At 34.3% G+C, this 25,295-nt stretch overlaps 1 protein-coding gene across 2 annotated transcripts in view; it reads right to left on the reverse strand.

Annotated features, from left to right (window-relative positions):
• The window catches only part of IPO11 (importin 11), a 221,535-nt gene that overhangs the window by 146,221 nt on the left and 50,019 nt on the right, over nt 1–25,295 (reverse strand). For both annotated transcript variants that reach the window (XM_058564010.1, XM_058564008.1), the window contains 12 exons: nt 24,356–24,404; nt 22,817–22,887; nt 20,108–20,300; nt 19,234–19,386; nt 17,533–17,576; nt 15,932–16,022; nt 13,685–13,732; nt 12,456–12,561; nt 9,291–9,417; nt 2,908–2,941; nt 2,678–2,718; nt 1,277–1,393 (listed from right to left, as the gene is read on the reverse strand). In XM_058564010.1, coding sequence (XP_058419993.1) covers nt 1,277–1,393; nt 2,678–2,718; nt 2,908–2,941; nt 9,291–9,417; nt 12,456–12,561; nt 13,685–13,732; nt 15,932–16,022; nt 17,533–17,576; nt 19,234–19,386; nt 20,108–20,300; nt 22,817–22,887; nt 24,356–24,404 — 1,074 coding nt within the window. The remainder of the gene's footprint in view (nt 1–1,276; nt 1,394–2,677; nt 2,719–2,907; nt 2,942–9,290; nt 9,418–12,455; nt 12,562–13,684; nt 13,733–15,931; nt 16,023–17,532; nt 17,577–19,233; nt 19,387–20,107; nt 20,301–22,816; nt 22,888–24,355; nt 24,405–25,295) is intronic.

Here is a 25,295-nt window from a genome sequence, read left to right on the forward strand (position 1 = left end):
AAATCACGTGGCACAGAAGTTGGTAACTTGTCCTTACTCAATAATTGATAGCAATTCTTATCAACTGCTTTAGAATTAATAAACAGGCTCAAGGCACTGGAATTCACCAACAGACCCAGGACCAAGACTCCAAGTCTGTGGATTCAAACTCAGTCACCTTTCCCTAATACTTCAACAGATTTACTTGAATGCTTTTCAAACAAGAATACGCAGTGGTGAACTAGGATATAAGAAATTACAGGATAATTGCAGGGTGCTTTCCTGGATTACCAATTTTTCATAAACATTAGGAATGACAGGGGAACTTGAATAATTGTTAAATAATAATTTAACTGTTAAGAACTTTACATATCATTTTAATATTAAGCCAAACATGAATATAATGTGGATTAAATTGCAAAACACACTTACTTTTTTAAGGTAAAAATAACAGATTTGTGTGAATATTCGCATTTGCTGACAGACACTTGTGGCTATACACTCACACTGATTTTTAAGAAGTATTATTAAGTATAAACTGGATCTGCTAAGAGGTATAAAATTCTGCTTTCTAAGGAGCCGGTCTGGTGGTGTACTGGTTAAGTTCCCATGCTACACTTCGGCGGCCGGGGTTTGCTAGTTCAGATCCCGGGCACAGACCTACACACCAATCGTCAAGCCATGCTGTCGCAGCATCCGACATACAAAATTGAGGAAGATGGGCACAGATGTTAGCTCAGCAACAATCTTCCTCAAGCGAAAAGAAGAAGACTGGCAACAGATGTTAGCTCAGGGCCAATCTTCCCCACAAAAAAAACATTCTGCTTTCTAAACACCTCTACATTGCTGATCCAATGTTTTAACTTTAATTTTCTTGTCATTTTTTAACAACTCGAGTATAAATGCCAATTTTGAATAATACATAACCAAAATGACAACCTATAAGTTAGAAGCACTTTAATGAATGTTTTAACTTTTAAACAACATAGATAGGGCTGGCCCCATGGCTTAGCGGTTAAGTGCGTGCGCTCCGATGCTGGTGGCCCGGGTTCGTATCCCGGGCGCGCACTGACGCACCGCTTCTCTGGCCACGCTGAGGCCGCGTCCCACATACAGCAACTAGAAGGATGTGCAACTATGACATATACTATCTACTGGGGCTTTGGGGGAAAAAAAAATTAAAAAAATTTAAATAAAAATAAAAATAAACAATATAGATAAAGCAAAGATTAATGAATTCCACATATACTCTACTTACCTCTCTGACATTTACTTTCATGTTTTACAACAAAATTACCTGCATGTTGACTCTTTCAATCACACAAGAAAGAACATGTAAAACATGCATCTTTGTGTCACATTCTGTAACTTGCTGCAGTAACTGAAAAAGTAGTGTGAACATGGTTTCCAAATACTGCAGATAAAAAGAAAAAAAAGGTTCAAAATAGAAATGTAAAGACCTTTACACACGGACAGAAATAAGAAATAAAATTAAATCATAATGTCAAAACAATAAAAGACAAACAGCCAAAACCATAGCAACTAACCTAAACAACTTCAAATTGTTCAAGCTGCCAATATTTAGGACAGTGATTTTTTTCCTTTATTGCTGCTAAACATGTCCATTTTAGAATTTAATTCATCCACCAACTGAATAATGTCTTCAGAGGAAAGCTGTGTCTAAACGTTTTGTGTTTAGATTTTAAACTGCTGACGAAACCATTGCCCGCGCCTCGGCACTGCTCCTCCACACACGCCTGCTGTTGCGCAAGGTCTGCTCATGAAAGCAAACGGAACGCCAGCTACGGCACTCACACACCAGCCGTCTGATGTGGCCCCTAACATTTGCTGGAGATATGAATTTCTGTAGATAAATACTTCTAATTCTAAGAATGACAGACTACTTCTTATTAGGAAATAGAAAACAAATATCCTAGCTTTTAACTCCTACATTACACAAGTTATAATAGGAATTATAGGATTATATTATAGTAAGATGCCAGATACATAAAACATTCATTTGTCCTTTCAGATATTTGGTTCATTTTTACATAGATTCCTAAAACATATTTTTTTCATCCAAAAATACTTAGTGATTCTTTTATTAAAGAAAAATCTTGGCTCTACAAGCTTCCTCATCTATGACTCCCACAAGAAATGTAGATATTTTATCAAGAACTTTCGTCTTGCCTAGTCCTCTTAAGAAGAAATACTGCCTCCCCAGTCTTATTAACATATTTAACAAATGCTTACTAAGTACCAATAATGTAAAAACACCATGCTGGGTGCTGGGGGTTAAGTGAAGAATAAAAAGATAAGACTTGGTATTCTGCTTTTCAAGTAATATGCAATCCAGTGTAGGATAGACATATATACACAAACAACAGAGGAGTAAAAGTAACAGACACACACGAAATGAAGTGACTAGATGTTTTATAATTTTGAGGAAAAACAAAAAAAGTTTAGCAGTCAATTCCAAAACAGATGACAAGATAGCTAAACAAAAACAAGCAGAGGAAAATTAAACTGTTTCAAATAAAAGTTAACAATAAAAGTAATTACTTCAAAAATAATCTAATATACTTTTAAATTCAGGTTTAATAAATAACAGATATAAATAATTTCAGCTATAAAATAACACAATATTCAAAAGACATAAGCCGAAACTGTTATAAAACCTAGAAATAAATATTCTTACCGGTAGAAATTGATCTGTTCTAAACTCAAAATCATCAACAGGTGAAGGGCAGTTAAGGAATACTGAGAATACATGAGATTTATCAGAATAAAATATATAAAAACCAAATATAATAAACCAACCAAAAATTACATTTTAAACCATCTCATAAATTCACAAAATAATTAACAATTTGAAAGTGGTGTTAAGATTCTTCGCAATGAAGTATTTAAAAACATTTTTAAGGATATTTAACTTCAGAGTTGTAGCTGTTTCAATACGAACCTAAAAGAAAATACATCATGAATTCTGAATCATTCTAAAGCTACTAAACATCCTTAATATCAAATGGCAAAAAATTTATTCCAAATCACTTTCTTTACTCTTGTTAATATTAAAGTTACACAGCATATTAACATCTAGAAATAAAAAGACACTCTCCTTATTCAGCAAGGGCTAAAAAGAAAAAGTAAAGTAGTGTCTATTCCCACCCTACTCAGTTTCCCACAATTTGCTTAAGGTGGCTTTAATCCAGAGGGTGCTTCCCGGAAAAAAATAATTTGCCCTAATTTTGGGGAGAGCATGGGACTGAGAGAGAACAGTGTGAAGGTGATGCCAGAGGGAAAGGGAAGGTTGAGAACCAGAGAGGAGAAGCAGGAAAAGAGAGTGGGGTTGGGGAAGCTGTAAGATATATAAGTGAAGAGTGAGCGAGAAGAAAAGAAGGAAGAAGAGGAAGGAGTCAAAAGAACACAAATTCGGGGCTGGCCCAGTGGCGCTGGTGGTTAGGTGCGCGCGCTCTGCTGCGGTGGCCCGGGGTTCGCCGGTTCGGATCCCGGGCGCGCACTGATGCATCGCCTGGCAAGCCATGCTGTGGCGGTGTCCCATATAAAGTGGAGGAAGATGGGCACTGATGTTAGCCCAGGGCCAGTCTTCCTCAGCAAAAAAAGAGGAGGATTGGCAGATGTTAGCACAGGGCTGATCTCCTCACAAAAAAAAAAACAAAAAAAAAAAGAAGAGAAATTCCCATCCGTAACTGAACAGGTAATCTTTGAAATATCCAAAAGATATAGTCTGAGATTTTCTAAATCCCAAAGTTCACAAATATAGAAAGGTTTGCACAAGCTCTTGACCTCCCCAAATCCTATTTTCTCTGTATGTCAGCATGTTACCTGGGCAAATCATATCATGACAGCATAATCTCCTTATTTTCTTTCAAGTTTTACCTGTGACTTGATCAGCTACATTGGCACGGGCTTCCACACTCATAGTTTCCACATAAAATAACACGAACTCAAGCCATAACTAAACTCTATATTCCACTTTGTAAAACAATATACCTAAAACTTTTATTTCCTGGCTAAGAGCCATTACTTTCTTAGATGCTACACTTTCCAGACCTGTAACAGCAACTGGTTTTGTCTTTGCAGCCATTTTTCACAAAGAAACAGTTTTAATCATTTTACAGGAGCTTCTGATGACCTGACATGCTGATTAGGCATGTTCACCAAATGCTAAGTACTCCACTGCCAAATCCACAGATTCCAAGACCCTATAGTGCAGATGTTTTCTCACCTGCCATTTCCTTTTTATTCATTGCCTTTAAAGGTAATGTGAACACTTCCAGATTTTTAAATGATTTAACAAATTTGCAGACTAATACATGCAAAGCACTATGCCAAGTGTTCTACTATGAAATGGCCTAATGATAAGACGGTATACTCATGTGATTAAAAATATTCAATAAGGAACTATTATCTCCCAGGCATTGTGGCGGGTGCTGTAGAAAAAAAGCTGAGTAAGACACACCTACCCTTGCCCTTAGAAAGTTTACAATCCAGAAGGGGGAAAAAAACACCCAGCTATTAAATAATTATTAATAAAAACAGCTAACTTGAAAAGCATAAGAACAGGACGGACATGGACTATGTCTAGTCATCTTTAAATTGTCAGCATTTAGTTCAGTGTGAGGCATACAACTGGCACTGTGTTAATAACTTAATTCACAAACATCAAGACATGAAAGCCCCCAAAAAGGAAATCAAATTGCCAGCAGACTAATCCTTAAATCTCTCAATTTTCCTCTGCAAAAGAACCAGAAAAAAAAAGAATCAGAGACACACTTGACCCATAAGCATGACATCTATGCAAATAAGTATAGGAAACAAAAGAGACACTTGAACAAAAACTAGCTGTTTTCCCTCCTAACAAAGGCAAGTCTGTGCAGTATTACATGCAGAGAAAAAGATAAAATGGATTGAGATGACTTGCCTCCTCTCTAGATTAACTACAAGAATAGGAAGCCAGATCATAAGGGAAAACAAAAAGCACACAGAGTTTAAGAAAACAGAGGTGCACTTAAAATATGACAAATAAGAATAAAACTACCTCTTCCTGAGCTATAAAAGAAATAAGAAATATTTACCACATCGCTTCCACAGAATGAATTTTGCAGCAATTCATAAGTAATGGTGAAAAAAAATCAGAACCTGAATTTATAGAATGAAGAGCTAGGGAATGTGACAGGAGATTGATAGAAGAGAGTCTAACACAATTCTTAGGATACTAATTGTTCAATAAATACTTCATAAATAAATGCAAGAAAATAAAACAAAAATCTTCCTTTAACAAGACTCGAAAGGTGACTTTTCACAGAATAAATCCAGACCTCCTGAAGGAGAATGAAACCCTAAGTATCCAGAATGGGATCCAGACTGTAAACTCAGCCTGTGAGTCTAACCTATACCTCCAGCTGAAACCTCAGAAAACTCCTGAAAAGATAACAAGCTAATTCCATACTGAGGCAAACAAGTGCCATCAAGGTATCAGAAACGTTGGAAGAATCCCAGAAAGCATTAGAGTAACAAGGGAATGAACGAGAAGAAACCACAGGTCAACACTACTTCCAAAGAAGACTGCTATAAAGGTAAGAGTCATCAGACACTTCCATGCCCAGCGTCAATGAGAATGAGCCTTGGGATAACGGTCACGATGTTGATGTAGTTCTACACTTGGGCTAGCCTAATGCCTGCCCACTTCCACAGTCAGCCCATAGCACTGAAGGCAATTCCACACACTAAAGCTAGTAGTCCATCTGCCCATGAAGATGGCAATTTCTTTGCTTGACAGACAACAATCACAGCACACCCCACCCCTAAACTATAAATCTTCTGGTTGTACCACAATTTACGTTTTATACAGCCTCTCACAGGTTGAAAGAGTACACATGTTAATTTTTAAGCAGCTTAGTGCTTGTTTTATTGAAGGTTGCATAAGCAACCTAAGGAAAACTCCTTTGAAACTTCCTTGTAATTTCCAAAATTGAAAAATATAATTGGCTCAGAAATCTTACAACCTAAAGAAGCCCAGTACATAAATCAAACATTCTAGTTAAAGAATCATCTAGGGTCCTAGGAAAAGAAGGTTCGTCACCCAAAATTTTGTCATTCTGTTTACACTGTGATAGTAGCACTCAAACTTGAAAGGTGCCAAAAGCCCTATATCTGCTAAGTAACATGTTCTAAGAGGGACGGAGCAGAGCATGTCAAAGATACTTTTTTTAATGGATTTTTCAATGAAGCATTGTAGCATTGTTGTCCTTATTAAAAAAACAATAAAAAATGGAATCTTCACACCATGTTCAAAAATAAATTCTGGATGGAATAAAGAACCAAGGGTAAAGAAAACAGATTAAACAAGAAAGAGAAAGAACAAAATAGAAAAAGTAAACCAATAAATCTGCACAAAAACTAAAAACCTCTGCTCAACAAAAAGATAACAGAATGAGAGTCGAAAGAGAGAGATTCTGCAGGTGTAATGTTTTATTTCTTTAATAAAATATTTGAAATATATATGGAAAATTATTACAATAGAAATATGGAAAACTGGGTGGTAAGCCCACAGGTGTTTGTTATGTTAGTCACTGAATTTTTCTCTTTCCGTGATATAATTTTTAACTTTTAAAAAGTAAAAAATTAAAAGCCTCCCTTTTTGAAAGATGAGTTAGAAATAAGCTTAAAAGTAAAAAATTTCAAAGCAGTAGTTACCTTAAACCTAATCAAATTTCCCCAGCATTTATTACAAAATGTTTCCAAATACTGCAACATTACAAATGCTTGCTCATGCCTAGATCAACTTTTAGTTTATAAAATTTGGATATCTCACACTAATAAGTCAAACTGCTAAACACTGAGGAAAAGTTAGTCTTTCAAATAAACCAAAAAAATTTCACTCAATCTGCATTATATTCCCCCAGATCAAACAATAATGTTAAACTGTCATGCAACTAGCAGAGATAGAGATGTACTCTACCCAGCAGCTTCCAATATAATAAAATTTATGGAGTCCTACACTAACTGGAGAAGTTGCTTTCTCCAGTTGCTGCACCATTTCTACTCTGTCATACCCAGTCTTGGAAACAACATGGCTGTAAGAGTAGAAGCCACACAGGCAACTACAGTAGCTCAGGATTAAATCTATCCCAACTCCATAAAAGCAGCACTCAAGTAAGAGAATGTAGATTCTGAAAGCCAGAGAAGATTTAGATTCATGTACGTGTGTGTATGGGGGGTGGGCGTGGGCGTGTGTGTGTATATATATATATATATATAAATGCCCATGTAATGCCACATATAAATGCCCATGTTTGTACATATGTGTATGTTTGTACACTTGCATATATGTATGTGTGTACAAGGTATTTTCCTACATTTCATTAACCAGCATTTTTCACAGGTTGAAATTAAAGCAGTATATCTTATATACTCTTGATCTTAAATGTACTTTAAAAAGGGGGGGGGGGGGGCCAAAGTAGGCAACATTGATTTAGTGCCTTACTAAACACTGTCTTCTTAAGAAGTAATAAAAGAATTGTGGCAGGATAAAACAACTGTACAAGATGTAAACATGAGATGCAGCCACCAGAAGATGTACAGGAAAAGGGGAAAAGCTGAACCTACAGCAACATTTCCTCAAAGTGTATTCCTTGGATATTAATGTATTGTCATCTTGAAGAGTCACAAGGCAAATGTACATTTTAAAGGTTCTCATCAGTCCTATAGTAAAGGGGACTATTTGAATATTTAGTAGAGTGTTTTCCAAACTTACCTGGCCATGAAACCCTTGTTCTCCAATAATTCTTGTTGATATGTGATAGAATTAATGTTCTCCTTTTAAAATGCTGACCTAAATAACTCATTTTTCTCTTCATTTCTCTTTTAATAGACTCATTAAAAAACAAATGTAAGATCCAAGAAATTTCACTTTCTCCCAAAGAAAACGTAATTGAAATTTACATCTTTTGTAACACTTTCATAAAGCATTTAATGTATTCTCTGATACCCCTGACAGAATAGCAAATAATATTTCCAACTAGGAAAACAAAAATTAAAATCTTAGAAATGCTTTATTCTAAAGCTATTACAAAAGTAAATTAATTTCAGCAAATAGTAAGCTTAGAAACAGTTAGGTTTTATTAATGAACTTCTAAGAATTTAAACATGGTAAATTAAAACTGAATTTCCTTGTAACTTCTCATGTTTAAATTATTTAATAATTACAGAATGATATTTAGAGTAAATTTTCAATTATTTACACAAAGTAGATAATATTTAAGTAGAAAATCCAAAGATCAGTTCTATTTGCCTTTGGAAGGTACCATGTTCCCATAATAGATTTACCTTTCTAATTATGTTTTCCTTAAAACATTAAAAGTAGTTTATATTACCATGGCACACATGTAAAAATGAGAAAATTATGGCCCAAGCCACACAGAGTAATCAGGTGGGTTCAAAATTTTTTAAAAAGAGGATGTAGTAAGAAATGATTAAATGAGATCCTTAGCAGAGTTTAGAGGGAAAAAAATCACTTAATTTTATCTAAAAAATAATTTGAAACTCAGAAAAAAGACAATTAGATTCACTTTTTTAAAGAGGATGCTGGAGTCAAATCTAAGTCTAAGACAAAGAAAATGTATATTAAGTCATGAATATATTCACTTAGGCATAAAATAAAGCACTAGTGGGGAAAAAAATATTTTACACAATATTTTACACTTCTTAAAAAAACCTCTTTGAGTAACTGAACTATAAAATAAAGCAGCAAACCTACTGCTTTGAAGGAAAATAAAGCAACAAAGTAGCCATTATCAAGTTTTCACTAACACAAAATCAAGAATATTATGTGAACACTATACATAAAGAAAAAATCCTAAAAGAAACAATTTCAAAGGCTAAACAAAAAACTCTCAAAAATGAGAGACAAGGGACGAATCAATACAATGGGTGAAATAGATTATGTGCTATCTCAAATGTAAGAATGACAAATTCTATCCTGAATAAGAAAAAGAATACGTAAGCTACAAAAGTATTTTAAAAAACTGTTTTCTTTTATTGTTACTAAAAAATTATAAATGATTTTAGAATAGCAGAGTTTGGTTAAATTTTTTTTCAATGACTAGTGAAGGGAAAGGTAAATAATAGGACTTTCTTTCCTCAAATCAAAACGCTCACCAAGGAATAAGTGCAGCAGTTAAAGGCCACCAATGTTGTAAAGAAAAACATAAACCACATCTGAATTTGAAGTTTAACATAGGTTAAACTTATCAAAATAACTTTTTTAAGACATTTAAGCAACATACCACTAAGTCTTGATCTTGAAGCAAGTTACAAATTGCCTCATATAACATGGGTCTTAAGTCAGACTTGAATTTCACAGAAATCCACTGACCGATGAGCCAAATCACCCTGCGTCGCAATGGTTTATACCTAGATGGAAAAAATCATGAAATTAAAATGTTAAATATTTGAAGAAGTCTATTTCACTTAGTATATTTCATCATTTAAATCTAAAATGTAGGGCCGGCCCCATGGCTTGGTGGTTAGGTGCGCGCGCTCCGATGCTGGCGGCCCGGGTTCGGATCCCGGGCGCGCACCGAGGCACCACTTCTCCGTCCATCCTGAGGCTGAGTCCCACATACAGCAACTAGAAGGATGTGCAGCTATGACATACGACTATCTACTGGGGCTTTGGGGGAAAATATAAATAAATAAAGTCTTTAAATCTAAAATGTAGTAAGAAAGCAATCTACATTTTTCGTATGAAAGTTTAAAAGCTACTTCTAAATGTACCACAATATAAATACTAACAATAAAGTTCTGATCTAAAAAACTGAAAATTCTTAGGCAGATATATTGTAAATCTGATTATTTTGTATTTCAGAACTGTAACATAGATATGTACATAAAAACCAAGTCTATTTCTGTTCCTAGATAACCAAAAACAGTTAATCCAAACAGATATAACTAGCTAATGTCTCAAACCCTAAGGCAGGGAGGCCCCAAAAATAATAAAAGAGTCCCTATATTCAACTTTCCAATTCCAATTCTGTTAATCTCATAAAGATTATTTTTGGAACATTGTGAGAGATTTCTAGACTTTTATAAAATATTCATATAAATTTACACTGATTTCAGCTAGCGGCTCTAATTTTGAAAAAGGTATCCAATTACAATGTGACTCAGATTATCAAAAATGATTTATATTTTAAAAGTTATAAAACATTTGCAGTAACACGTACATACATTTCTTTTTCTATGGTCTTTGCTAAAGGAAATGAAGGTTCTTTAGGCAAGGAGAAAAACGACAAAGATATAAACAATTGTGTCCAAGAATTCTACCCACCAAGTCTCTTCCTGATATTTTATAAATTTTAGTGGCAAGATGTTATTTATTTCTGGGTATAAAAGAAATAAGCTAACAAATATACCACATTTTTTAGAAAATTACAATCTCATAAAATGATCAAGTACATAGAAAGAACCGTTCATTCAAGTTGCAAAAAATGTGTGTGAGTATTCCCTGCCCTCGAAAAGTTTATAACACACCTAAGACAATTAAAGAACACAAAGTTACTAGGATTTCAGAAAAAGAAGAGAGAAGAGTGGACAGAGGGAGATGGGATTTGAACAGCCTCGAAGATAAACAGTATTTTGGGCAGAAAATTGAAAAAATGCCATTTCAAGGGATAAGGATTATTTGAACAAAGTCACAGATGTAAAAATAAACCAGACTTGTGTAGAGTAAATGAAGGAACCACAAAACCATCAATTTTAGACGGACATCTTTGGGATTACCACATTCAACATTCTATTTCAGACAAAGAGAATGAAGCTCAGAGAGGTCAAATTCCAAAATCACAGTCACTTCTGGGCAGTTAAGATTAGGGGTCAGTTTGCTCCTCAAAGTGTGGTCCCCGGACCAGTAGCACCATTATCCTGGAAGTGTGACAGAATCACACAATCTGACCCAAAGAATCTGTATTTTAACAAGATCACCAGGTGATTCATATGCACATTAAAGTTTGAGAAATACCAGTCTATATCAGCTCTGTCCAAAAGAAATATAATGCAAACCAAATTCGCAATTTTACATTTGTTAGTACCCATATTAAAATAAGTAAAAAGAAACAGGTGAAATTTTAATAATATTTATCTCAATATATCCAAAATATTATCTTTTCAATGTGTAATCAATACATATTTTACACTGCCTTAGTTTTTAAACTTAAATTTTAGTTAGTTAGAATTAAAGCCATTTCCTCAGTTGCACTAAGTATATTTCAAGTACTCAACAGCCATATGTCCTAGGTGCTGTACTAGATAGCATAGGTGTAGACTAAATAGCCTCTAGGGTTTAAGGACAATAAAACAATACGTCTGTCTCCCTACTGAAGGCTTTCTCTCTGTCAAAAGCTCACTAGCTCCCTGAAGGCAGAAGCACAGTCCATCTCATTCATCACGGGCTCTACAGAACATAGCAAATTCCAAGTGTTGAAAATATTTGTTGATCAAATAAATGATTGAATAACTGAATAAATGAATGGATAAAATAGCTACTTACTGGTCAAAATTACTTTTAAAACATCTCTAGCTCTAAAATTTTATGGCTCTAAATATTTATTAAATGATCCATATATGGATGGCCTTCTATTCATGCATTAATGTAGTCAAGAAATGTTAGCTCATCTATGACTCTATGCTGGCCATTCTTATAGGCACCACATCTACAGAAACAAATCAACAGAACTGCACAATTCAAAACAAGAAAAAAGTCTTGCAATTTTTTAAATCTCTACTTTAAACTACGAAAAAATTTATAAAAACTACGAAAGATCTTTTCCTTTCCATTTTACTAATTCACTACCTAAAATTAAAATATTAGGCAAGTACTTAAATGTATATGAAACATAAGAATTGGGCAAGAGTGTGACAAAATGTCAGATCTGCACTATTGAATTAGGCACCTCAACATGAGCCTAAAGTGTGTCCAAATGCTTTTCGCCATGGTGTCTCTACAGTCTACTCTACCCTCTCCCGAAAGACTTGCAGTATGCTTTGTGTGATCCCAAGGCAGTCAGCTTTCGTGGATGTTACTTCGGTTAGGCTACTTCTGACACCAAGACTAGCCCCTGCTAAGTCTCCAGTTGGCTTTCTTTTGCACATTTTCTTTCTATAATTCAAAGACCTCCATCTTCCCTTGCCTTTGCATAAAATTTCCCACTGCAAACTATCTTACCTAACATCAAATACTTCATACATGTCACAATTCACATTTGAAGTAAAATAACATAACAACAAACAGTTTTGCTTACTTTTCAGTTATAGAGTCACAAGTCTTATTCCTTTCTACACTAGACACTATCAGCTAAGCCATACTATGACTTTTTTTTAATTTTAAGCAATTCTAATGTCTTTTATCAACAAGGTAAAATAAGTGCATAATAAACAGAGAGTTTTGTACTTACCTATTGTGAATGACTTGTAATTCTGGAAGAAGTTGGTTTTTAAACCACTGATCAAAATCAACACTGTCAAACAGCTCATAAGCTGCTAATCCAACAGCATTATACACTAAGAAAAAGATTTGAGAAAAAAAAATTTTAATTTCAGATACTGGACCAAAAGCTAAGCATCCTTACATAAGAAATTAGGCCTTAGGGAGTGCTTTGAAACATGTAACATCTTAATAAAGGGAAATCTACAACATGTAATCCAGGGAAATTATTTAAATGATATTTTAGAAACATTAAGTTACTTCATTCTATGTTTTTCCTAAATACTCCTTAGTGCTTTCAAACAGAAAATTACATTCATTTAAAAATATTCAAGTCAAATTATAAAAATTATAAAATAACACCTGCTTTCAAATGGATGCAGTATTTTATGATCTGGTCCCTACTTACCCTCGCTCCAGCCTCATCTGTCACCACAACCCCTTGAGCTCTATGTTCCAATTAATCTAAAATACTCCAGTTCAGGGCCGGCCCCGTGGCTTAGCGGTTAAGCGCACGCGCTCCGCTACTGGCGGCCCGGGTTCGGATCCCGGGAGCGCACAGACGCACCGCTTCTCTGGCCAGGCTGAGGCCGCGTCCCATATACAGCAACTAGAAGGATGTGCAACTATGACATACAACCATCTACTGGGGCTTTGGGGGAAAAAAAAGGAGTAGGATTGGCAATAGATGTCAGCTCAGAGCCAGTCTTCCTCAGCAAAAAGAGGAGGATTAGCATGGATGTTAGCTCAGGGCTGATCTTCCTCACCAAAAAAAAAAAAAAGGAAAGAAAAAGAAAATACTCCAGTTCACAACTTAACTGTGCTTGCTCCTCTTCCCTTCAAGTTTTTGTACATATTGCTTCTTCTGCCCGGAACCCTCTTCCTGCACCACCCCCTTCCCTTGCTAACTCCCACTTATCCTTGTGTTCTCATACGACACTTCTTTAGGAGCCTTTCCCTGGGCACACCAAAACTACCTTGTGGTTTCCACAGTACTACTTGATTATCATCTATTTTAGCATTAATCAACTGGTACTGTTATAATCAGTTGTCTGCTTACTCAGGTATCTCCCTCACCAGATAGTTCCTGTATTTTAGGTACCCCTGTATCCCAACTCTCCCAGCATAACACCTGCCACAAAACAGACAGACCATCTACTGAAGAAATAAATGTTTCTAAACCACTTTAGTTTAACATACCAGCATCTTTGATTAACAGTGCATTCATGTCTTCCACATTAGTGGGCCCTGAAAAAATAAGTATCAGTAAAGGTAAATAAAACTAGTTTTCAAAAGATATTTTATTTAAACTCAGTTTGTTAGTTTCTGAATTCAGTTAAGTACAATATATTCTGTGATATTAAATACATATATAGGTATAAAGGGAAAGTCTAAGTTATGTTATTATCACCATTAGAAAATACAAATGCAACATGTAAAGCCATATTACAGTTTTAAAAATCATTATAACATATTTGAAAACTATTATGTCAAACAACACTACATAAAAAATGTCACAAATTGCTAACTATTATACTATACCCTGATTATAAAAGAAAATTCTTAAAAAATAAAAAGATGAATCCCACAACAGGAAAAAAAAAAAAAAGAACAAGAATAGGCAATTCATACAAGAAGTTCTAAACATAAAAAAAAAAACCAAGTTATGAAAATATATTAAAGGGTGACAACAAAATGAAAAGTGCAAACAGAAAAGTGATAGCCATTATGTAATATGGAAACTTTAGAATAAAAAGTTGGCCGTCTCCGCACTACTATCCAGAAAGGAGAACACCATGATTAAGACACGAAAACACAGTTTACTTAAAAAGTGTATTTCTTTAGAATAGAAAGATTTCTACTAAGCTTATCAAAGCATTTTTCTGCTTTTAAATATGAATTCTAAGCTCACTAGTCTAATAATGTAAAGTAAGTACAGCCCTAAATAAGCAAATTGCTCCAGAAAGAAAACTAACTAAACTCCCAAATCACTGAAAACCTTACCACTATACAGCAAATTATCAGAGTGTAACCTAAATAGGTTATCAACTTTCCTATAGTGATTTAAAAAAATAAATGGACAGGAAGAAAAAAGAAATAATGTTCTAAACTCAACAAATAAGGTAACTTAAGCAATATATGTATTACCAAATTTAAGAATCTATAATCCTGCATTAAGAAATTTAGCTGTGCACTAGAAATCAACCCATACAAAAATACAATTAACACTCAAATTATCTTTAAAAACTAACACAGTAAAACTTGACTGATAGCTCACTTTTTCCCTTGGTTTATAATTTAAGCAGCAACACTCTATTAGGCTTTTGAGAGAACAAAAGCCTAAAAAGTGAGCTACCCTCTAACACTACAAACCACATCAGGAATCTCCTTCCCCACAGGAGATTCTCTTGCTGTTATTTCCTTACGTCACCGCCTACTCAATCCTTGATCCCTTAAAATGTGATTCCTGCCCCAACCAATCAAATAATCTACTGTCTGAAGATTCCACTGCCTTCCATCTCTTGTAGCAGTGGATTCTGACAACATGCTCTTCTCCAGGATTCACCTCCATACCTCTCTCTTTATATCTCTGGGACAGTTTCTAACCTGACTTTTTTTGCAGGGCCTTCACCTCCTCATATCCCTAAAGGTGGAAGTCTCAGGTTCTGTCTTTGAACCTCTTTTCTTCTCCCAAGGCTCCTTATACATACACTCCAAAAGTATACCTCTACCTCCAACCACTACTAATAACTGTTTTTCCTGTCATTAAGACTTTAAAGTTCAGGATTATCTTTGATCACTTTCCCTGGCCCAGCATAGTCAATTAGTTGCCAAAAGTCAATCAATCAACAAATAGTTACTGAGTGTGCCAGGGACTGGGAATAATGTGAACAGAACGGATGTGATCACTGGCCCCTCCCTGGAAGATGCAGTATAGCAGAAAGGTCAGAAATGATAAAATCACAGTTAATAGTTAAGTAATTAATTACTTGTATACAGAGTGCGATGATAAAGTGCTAAACATTTCACTTCATCATTCTCTCTTAAATCCATCATCTTCTTTCCATTCCCACTGCCACCATTCTGAGGCTAATAATCTCACCTCTTCTCCTACTACTTCCCACAACATTCTCCAGACACACTGTTTCCCCAAGCAATATACTTGACTGCCCACTCTTCTGCTTAGGCTGCTCGCATGTTTACAATAGCAAAATCTAACTCGCACATTCACCGCCTATCTCAAGGCCTTCTTTTGTCAATTGCCCATTCTTGTTCTCTATCCTGAAGGCCACCCCTTCAGAAAAGAACACATTCTATTCTGTCTTTCTCAAATTCATATCTAATATATGACCTAGACAACAGTGCACTGCACATAGCAGGCACTCAAACTACTTTAATTGAACATTAATTAATAGATGAATCAAAGTATCACAAAATATACCTCACCTTGAAGTGTTTGCATCATTTCTAGAAGTACAGGAGTAAGAGTCTGATTATATTCATGGAATATATCTATAAATAGTACTTCAGTGCAAGGCTGGAGGGAAAAAAAATCACAAATTTCTAATGAAGACAACAGTATATTATACTGATTAATTCTACAACAAAGCAAAGAATATTCATTCTTAAAATCCTAAAACTCTGCAAATGTTTCCAATTCTTGATGTTTTTTTAAAAAAGTAGAATACTATTTTTTGTAAACATAGTGGGAAATAAAATCAAATTATAATAATTTAATTCATAATATATAGAAAGTTTATTTCACTATTCCAATTATTTGGCATTATGCATTAAAAAATATAAAACTACAGAGAGAAAACTATTTATATTTTTAATAATTCTTTAAATTAAAAAAGGAATCTCTAGCCACATTCATTTATAGATTCAGTACTATAAATGACCGGCTGTCCAGGAATTAATATGTTAAAAAGTACATATCTTCTTAGCAATGACATAATAAGTAACAATAGTAACTCATGTATTCCATTCACCACATAGAGTAGCATTTCTTCTAATGGACACAAACAGTAACAGAAATCAGTGTTAGCTACAGAAAAAGGATGAGTCATTTTGGTTCTTAAAAGTACTGAATCACTAGATATTTCATTATATAAAGAAATTATCATTAAATTTTGAAGCTATTCTGCTTTATGTTTAAAAAGGAATCTTATAGATATACATACTGAAATATGTAATGATGAAATACATCATCTCAGATATTTACTTCAAAATCATCCAAGTTGGGGGGGTGGGGGGGTGGGGAGAGGTGTGCTTATATGAAACAAGACTAGCCATGAGTTGATAACTGATAAACTAGGTTTTGGATACAGAGGGACTCATCATATTATTCTATTTTTTAATATATTTGAAGTTTTCTATAAGAGAAAGTTTTAAAAAATTAGAGCAGTGAATTTTTTAAAAAATTTTAAAGCATTAATAATTTCTCTGATTTACGTCTCTGGTTTTCTATGTAAACTTACGAAACTAAAAACATTAGGACACATTTTTAGAAAAATAATGGCAAATTATGTAAACACCAGTCTCCACAAAAAGAACAGTTCAAAGACCACATTTGATAAATCTTCCTCAAATGTTGATCATATCAATAAACATGTGTAAAAAGCATTCTATAAAAGCAATGGGCTGATCTCTGAGAATCACAGTAGGTGGTAAGAGAAATAATATATCAAAAGCAACTTTAGAATCACTGAAATACTTAGGAGGGAAAATAAAATCATTCTAGCCAAAAAGAGGTAGCTTTCACTTTTAAGAACATCTTCTATTTGTGCAATTACAATTGTTTACCCATCAATTTGACTACAAAATGAAGAAAAATCCAGTTTGTAAACCCTCAATTTAACAAAAAAAATTTTCAGATTAAAGTTCACAATTTAGGTAAGTAGTTTCCTCTCAAATATAGATTCTTGCAATTATAGATGGTTTCCTATCTAACTTAATGCTTGGAATCTTCAACAGAGGATCATTTTCTACAAGTTATAGAAGTATTACACTTTTCCCTATCAATTTTTCTTTCAATTAATACTTACCCTCAAACTGTATTTCCAAGAATCTCCTCCTGTTTCTTCCACTGCTGCAATTAAAAATATGACAAATGACACTCCCAAGAAATGAATAATGATGTTTCCAAAATCTTAGCTTGGAAAACAAAGATTTTAAATAATATCAGCATAACATTTCTGTGAATTGTTTTAAACATAACACTGAAAGCAAATCCTCGGGAACACAAGGCCTTACACAGATTTCTTTACTATCAGCCACAGCTCAGATGTGTGGATATCACAGTCACCTATCAAGTGCTTACATCCATAAGCATTCCCACTAATTCTGTGTAAAGGAAAGCTCCAAGTACCTGTCACGTATCTGATATCACTTGATACACTCTAACTATAATCCTGAGACACATTTCATTTCAATACAATAATCATGTTTTACAAGTTAAAATGATTAATCCCATTTTCCATAAATTTCCTAAATTTAAAGTGAAATACTTCAGGGACTTTTAAAAATCTAAGGATTCAGTGTTTCATGTTACAATATTATATATACTGCATAAAGAAAGCAATATGAAACATAAGATTTTTGGCTAAGAGAAAAGCAAAAACAAAAAAGGACACAGTACAGTGTAGCGCTGTATTTTCTAAATGAACTAAAATTATTTTTAAATGACAAAAATAAGGGGAAGCTAAATCTTCCAAAATGTTTAAGGCATTCTTCAAACATTAGGAAACATATATGTATAACTACGCAAGGTCACCCAGCCAAAGGGACGAGTAGAGGCTAAAATCTATCTACGTCTGACCATGGCCGAAGTGATTCACATACAGGCACTTTATACACACATAGGCACTCTATTAGGCACATAATTCCTTGATTTTCTGTAGCAAGGGCCCGGACAGAATTATTCTATCTACTACTAAAATTCAAAAAAATAAAAAGATCTCCTGTAAAAACATTTGAACCACCCAAAAATTAATTTGAAATTAAAATTTAAATAGGTAACCCATTCAGCAATTCAGAAATTTTCATCTCCAAAATTTCTTTCTGAAAAAATTTCTACAAATAAAAAAATAAAATGGAATGAATCACAAAGTAGAAACAGACCTGATAACAGAGACAAGCAGTTAATTTTGTATTTGTTTTACATCAGTTGACATATTCATATGAACATCTAAAAATTAAAAAGGTCTCTTTCTGGAGAAAATTCTACATATTTGAACAAGCTACTCACTTTCTGCTTCTCAGTTTATTCCAATGGCTAACAAAGAGAGGATGATAATTTTTTTTTTTTGTGAGGAAGATCAGCCCTGAGCTAACATCCATGCCAATCCTCCTCTTTTTGCTGAGGAAGACTGGCCCCGAGCTAACACCTATTGCCAATCCTCCTCCTTTGTTTTTCCTTTTCTCCCCAAAGCCCCAGTAGATAGTTGTGTGTGCCAGCTGCACATTCTTCTAGTTGCTGTTATGTGGGATGCTACCTCAGCATGGCCGGACAAGCGGTGCATCTGTGTGCGCCCAGGATCCGAACCCGGGCCACCAGTAGCAGAGCGCGTGCACTTAACTGCTAAGCCATGGGGCCAGCCCCAGTAAGTTAATTTTTAAAAATCAAAATTCTCAGATCAAAAGTGCATTATTAAAATATAATGTTATGATACTTATCATTAAAATAGATGATATCTATTTATGGAAGGGGGAGAAAAGCCAGGCAAAAACTGAAAACTCGTTCTTACTAAAGCCTTCTGGGTCTTCCTCCCACATTGTCAGTTCTTCATCAGTTAACAGAAAATAATGCGAGACTAATCTTCTACATATCTCTGTCAAAGTAGGATATGTAAAGAATGCCATCTTAATCTTATGAGCTTCAAGAGTTTCAGGACTGCTATCTAGAAAAATAAAATTTCCAAGTTAATTATACAGACAAACATTCTACCCAAGTTGGATTATGTAACTTAAATAAATTTAAAAATACTACACTCTTGAGAGAAAAGATATAGTCTTGAACAAATTTTCACCTTTATCATGGACCAATCTCAAAGACACTCTTTCCTTATTCATGCCACACACACATCAGTATTGCTTCTATCTTACTGCTATAGCTTGTACATTACCATACTATATCATCACACTATATTGAAGGGACTGACTTATATACGTCTCTCTCTCTCTCCTACAAGACTTCCTCATTTATCTCAGTACAAATGCACATGAATGAATTCCAAATAATATAACAAACAATTTAACCCCGCCTAGAAGCAATCTCACTTTAGATAAAGTCAGAGAAAACTTTTAACTATACAAATGAATACAGCCCACAACATGAGCTGCAGTGGTGACAGCAGTACTTAATTCTTCAAGTCCCTAGGCTTCAATCGATCTTCTACTATACTACAAAAGACAATCTACTAAATGCATTGCATGGTTTTTAAAAGCTAGCATTCACATATTAAAGACTCTAATCCTTATCTCTATTTTATGTCCCAGCAATATTTTATTTTTCAGACTTAAAAAAATCAGTTTCAAAAAAAATCACATAAAAATAGCGATTACTTCAGTTAGATTGAAATAAGGAAATGAAAAGAACTAAAACTACCAGTAAAGCATTACCTTCAAAATTTTTGGATGGCTTGTAAGCATAATTTTTGACAATCATCTTAATAAGATTCATGCATTGGACAATGAATCGTTCAAATGTAATGCCTTCACCAACTTCCGTAAATACATAGCTTACAGAAAATTCCAGTGATCTCTGAATTAGAGGAGTAAATGAAAACGGATGCTGATCCAAGAAGTCCAAAAGCTATAACAAAAAAAATTTAAAAAGATTTCCCCCAAATTCATATAGGAATATAATCATCCATAAGTACATCTTTATAACTTTGCTAATAAATGTTTTAGCAAGTTTCGAAACTTGGTGGAAAGTCCATGAATACACATTTTCACATGTAATATACTTGTAGCACTTCTTGGGGTATATCATATAGTGTGGATTATATCATCTTATATCTCATAACAAGAACTGTCTATTAATTTGTAATAGTACAGGGTCCAAAATAGACCCACTTCATACTAACTTGATAACAATGGGTAAATATGATACAAAAAGTATAACTATACAAAAGATAGGCCTTTAAAAAGTAATAGATAAAGGCAAAGAATCCAAAAAATTATCCAGCCTTTCCTGCATGAACTGTATTTCAATGTATCAAATAGTTGATGAGAGAAATTTCTTCTTTACAGAAGAATTCCAGCTAACAAATGCAAAAGGAATAATAGCATTAGAATGCCATCATTTTGTGGGGCCAGCCCGGTGGCGCAAGCAGTTAAGTGCGTGCACTCTGCTGCGACGGCCTGGGGTTCGCCGGTTCGGATCCCGGGAGCGCAGGGACACACCACTTGTCAAGCCATGCTGTGGCGGCGTCCCATATAAAGCAGAGGAAGATGAGCATGGATGTTAGCCCAGGGCCAGTCTCCCTCAGCAAAAAAAAAAAAGAGGAAGGTTGGCAGATGTTAGCTCAGGGCCGATCTTCCTCACAAAAAAAAAAAAAAGAATGCTATCATTTTGTAACTCCCAATCAAACAATGGATCTAAGCCATAATCATCAACGGCTGCTAAAATCAATGGGGAAAGGCTGTTGAGAAACTTCATAATGGATAGCACACTCATCAATTTTAGACAACCAGACATCACGCATCTCCTGATGTGATGCAATAGGAAATACAGAGCACCACCTGTAAAGTACTCTTGCCATCCCCGTCCTCCTCCACAGAAAAAAAGCCTGAATATGATCAAGCCTCTAAATCTAACTACAAATTGATAAGAAATACAGGAGGAAGAGGAGTACGGAGACAACGGAACATGTCAAATAACACATCGGGATGCAGCAGCCAAATCCAAAACATGGAAAATTCTACAGAAAATGGTCTGTGACCTTAACAAACAGCTAGGAAAAGAAAGATGGAAAGAGAACTGACATTATTGAATCCTGATTCAAACAAACCAACTATAAAAAATTTATGAGCAATCTGAAAACTGACTAAAAAGTCATTCCTACTTTTTATGTGATAATGGTGTTAAGATTATGTGTTTGTTTTTTTAAAATCCTTTATCACTTAAAGACACATATTCAAATATTTACAGATAATACTATTTGATATCTGGGATTTGCTTTAAAACAACCAGCAAGGAGGGGAAGGAGAGGAAGCACAGAGATTAAACAGAATTGACCATGATCGTATGTTGATAATTGCTGAAACTGAGTCATGACCTCACGGGCACTCAAAGTTATTCAATTCTATTTGCAGGCATGTTTGAAATGTCCCAATTTTAAAAGCTTTAATAAAGTCATAGAGATCATAAATATGAATTTCATAAATAAAATTATTTATGAACACTGCACAGCCCCACTGACTAACCATATCATCTTATTTTACTTTGCTTTGTGTTTTTTATTTTTAACTTAAAGGGTATGAGTCAACTTTATACTGGATCTTAGAAGATTAGGTAGGCTTTTGCTGTTGAGGCTATTTGGAATGTGCGAGTTGGAAACAAAGATAACTGAAACCAAAGGTAACTGCTACCTAACCACAAAAATAAGAACAGCTCACTCCTACTCCTTTTCTCCCCTCCCAGGGAACACACAACCTCAACCCTATTAAAGAACCTTCAATGAAACAGGGAAAATAGGCTACAGATTTAGATATTGCCACCTGTCTTGAACCACCTGTTTTAGTGCAATACAGTCCTCAAACCAGGTCTTCCTGAATGCTATAACCAAATTCTTTGCACCTCTCCCAACCTCCCAAGCCCAAAATTTCATAAAATTTAATATTTTTTATAAAGCTTAACTTTATCAGAAATTTATACACATTGCATAGCATAGTGTACCCTTATAATTCTACTCAAAAGATGTTTGATATTGATGATGATAATCTGTCATTCTGAATTGACATCCTCACATGACACTGCCTGCTACATCTGATCTACTTCCTGCTGAGCTGCACTACTATCTTCTTTCTCCAATGGGTCTGAGAATAACAAGCTTTAGAGGAATCAACTTCTCTAACATTTATTAGGATTGATTTTTTTAAATCAATACTATGATATACAGTATATACATTTAATTATTATATGCATTCTAAAGGCTTCAAGATACAAAGGCTGTGGTTTTTTTGGCTTTCCTATAAGCAGTTAGAAAATAAGTTACTTCACACTAAAGTAAAAATGTCTGCTTATAAAAATATCATTCTCCTTACTGAACTTGAGTATGTGTACATTATTTGAGAAAACATACTTAAGATAAAAAGAAAACTTACCACTTTAGTAAAAAGAATGATGGTCTTTTCCAGTCTATCTCTACATACATTATCTGTACCTACACTTCTACCTGTTAAAAATACATTTCAAATATTAGTACAAGTTGATAATATTCTACAAATTAATAACCAAGACAATGACAAAACTTTTTACAAAAATATTTTCAGATATATTTTTGCATATTTTGCATTATAAATTCATTAGTGTGCATTCCCAACTCTAAACAAATAAACCACCAAAATAAAGTTTTTAGAAAGCAATACCAAGATTTGCACTTAACAGACACAGTAATCCTCAGTGCCGTATTTCACAAAATCACTCCTAAAATACAAACTGAGCCCATTTTAAAGTAAAAGGGTAGCAATTTTATCCAAGATTCATGAATCACATTTTCTAAATCTAAATTAGTCATAGTTGAAATACTTTTCGAGAAACATAAATAAAAACAAAGCATTCAAAGATTAACGTACTCATTATTTTTCCTACATCTTTTGACAATTTTCTTCTCATAATTTCCCTGCCATAATTAATTAATTTTTGTACATTCAAATAACGTCCATCAGTCCATTAACTACTCTGCTCTCTAATCATACTCTTCATGTTCTGTCTCATCGTTTGTCTCATTCTCCTCTCCTGGAAGGACTTTTATTCTTCCTTCTGCTTCTCCCATGGGGATGACCAGGGAAAAATGACCATTTTTAGAAAAATAAACTACATTATATGAGCCGTTCTATTCATCTTTGCACGCACAGTACCCAGAACAACGCCTGGCAACAGACTCAACAATGTTTTTACTAACCTGAAAACGAGTGACATAAAACAATCAGCAACTCCCTAAAAGTGAGTACACTAAGATGTCTCAGGGTAATAAGTCCCCAAATACACACACATACATAAAAACACACACGTAGACAGGATATACAAACGTATGTGTGCACCTGTAGCATGTGTGTGTGTATATCTTGTATATGTGTGTAGCGAAGGTGCTTACAATCACAGGGAAGAGGAAAGGACAACAAATAGACCACCAGTATAATACAACACAAATGTAAATGCTAAATTCCTTGTGTGGGGTAGTGGATTAGCAAGGGTCCTAAACATAAACCAGTGAAGGTTAATGAACAAGGGATTTACAAAATGAAAAGTACCATTTAAGGAAATTTATAGTATCATATAGATATGTAAAATGTACTAAAAGATACAGAATCTCTAAGAAGTCTAAATAGCATTTGGCATTGGGTCTACACTTAATGAATAGTTGTTAAACATATGGATGTCTACATGGAACAGAGTAGTAGCAACAGAAATATACAGAGCAAGGAATGGACACAAAATAGATTTTTTTTGAAAAAAGCTTTCCTCAATACTCAGGCCAAGACAGATACATGAAGACAAAGTTGAGCTTCCAATTTAACTTCAGAGAATTAATTATCAAAATACAAGATTTTATAGCCTCTCTCCAGATTTGCAAGTGGAGAGCAGAAGCTATTAATGAATAAGAATTGTATGGTAAAAACTACTGTCATGGAAGTACTTACTACATTCCAGAAATTGTTTTAGACGGTCAAATATTCCATGTAAAAAACCCTAGAAAAGAATATTTTTTTAAGAGTCTCAATTTATTCTGATATAAACATTTACCTTACAGTTTTTCAGGGATACTAAAACAAGTCTATCACATCATTTTAAAAAATTAAGATTTGATAAAGTAAAAAACATTCCACTATTTTAAACAAGTCTTCTACAAGAAAATAACTTCAGTATTTCATCTGAAGAGATGAAACTGAAGAGTTACCTAAATCACTTTGCAATAAATATTATTTATTAAGCATTCTATTTCACTAAATACTCTCTATTCTATTTTTCTTCACAGCCCTTATAACCCTGATACACTGTCTACCATCTACCTTCTCCCACTGGAATATAAGCTCCGTGAGAGCGAACTTTGTTTATTGCTCTATGACAGAATCTGGGAACAGTATTTGGCAATAATAAGTACTCAATATATGAGTAAATGGTACCAATTATTTAAAGCAGAGGTTCTTAATCTCAAGTATTAAATGCATTAGCCTTTAGAGACCAGAGAAGACAAACATTACCATTTACCATATGGGTCCAATGAACTCTTATTTTTTAATACATATTTTAAAACATGTTATGAAAAATTTACAGAAATAAATATAAAGGGATAATGAAAAACAACTTAATTAAAATTCTTAATTTACACATTGCAGACCTCTTTGTATCAACCAATTTTGGTGTATAACCATCATAAAAGATGTCGCATGTCCTTTTATTTATTTATTTTTTTTGTGTGAGGAGATCAGCCCTGTGCTAACATCTGCCAATCCTCCCTTTTTTTTTTTTTTTTTTTTTTGCCGAGGAAGACTGGCCCTGGTCTAACGTCTGTGCCTATCTTCCTCTACTTTATATGGGATGCCGCCACAGCATAGCTTGCCAAGCAGTGCATCGGTGCGC

The sequence above is a fragment of the Diceros bicornis genome, chromosome 20 (assembly GCF_020826845.1).
Source record: "Diceros bicornis minor isolate mBicDic1 chromosome 20, mDicBic1.mat.cur, whole genome shotgun sequence".
Taxonomy (NCBI): domain Eukaryota; kingdom Metazoa; phylum Chordata; class Mammalia; order Perissodactyla; family Rhinocerotidae; genus Diceros; species Diceros bicornis.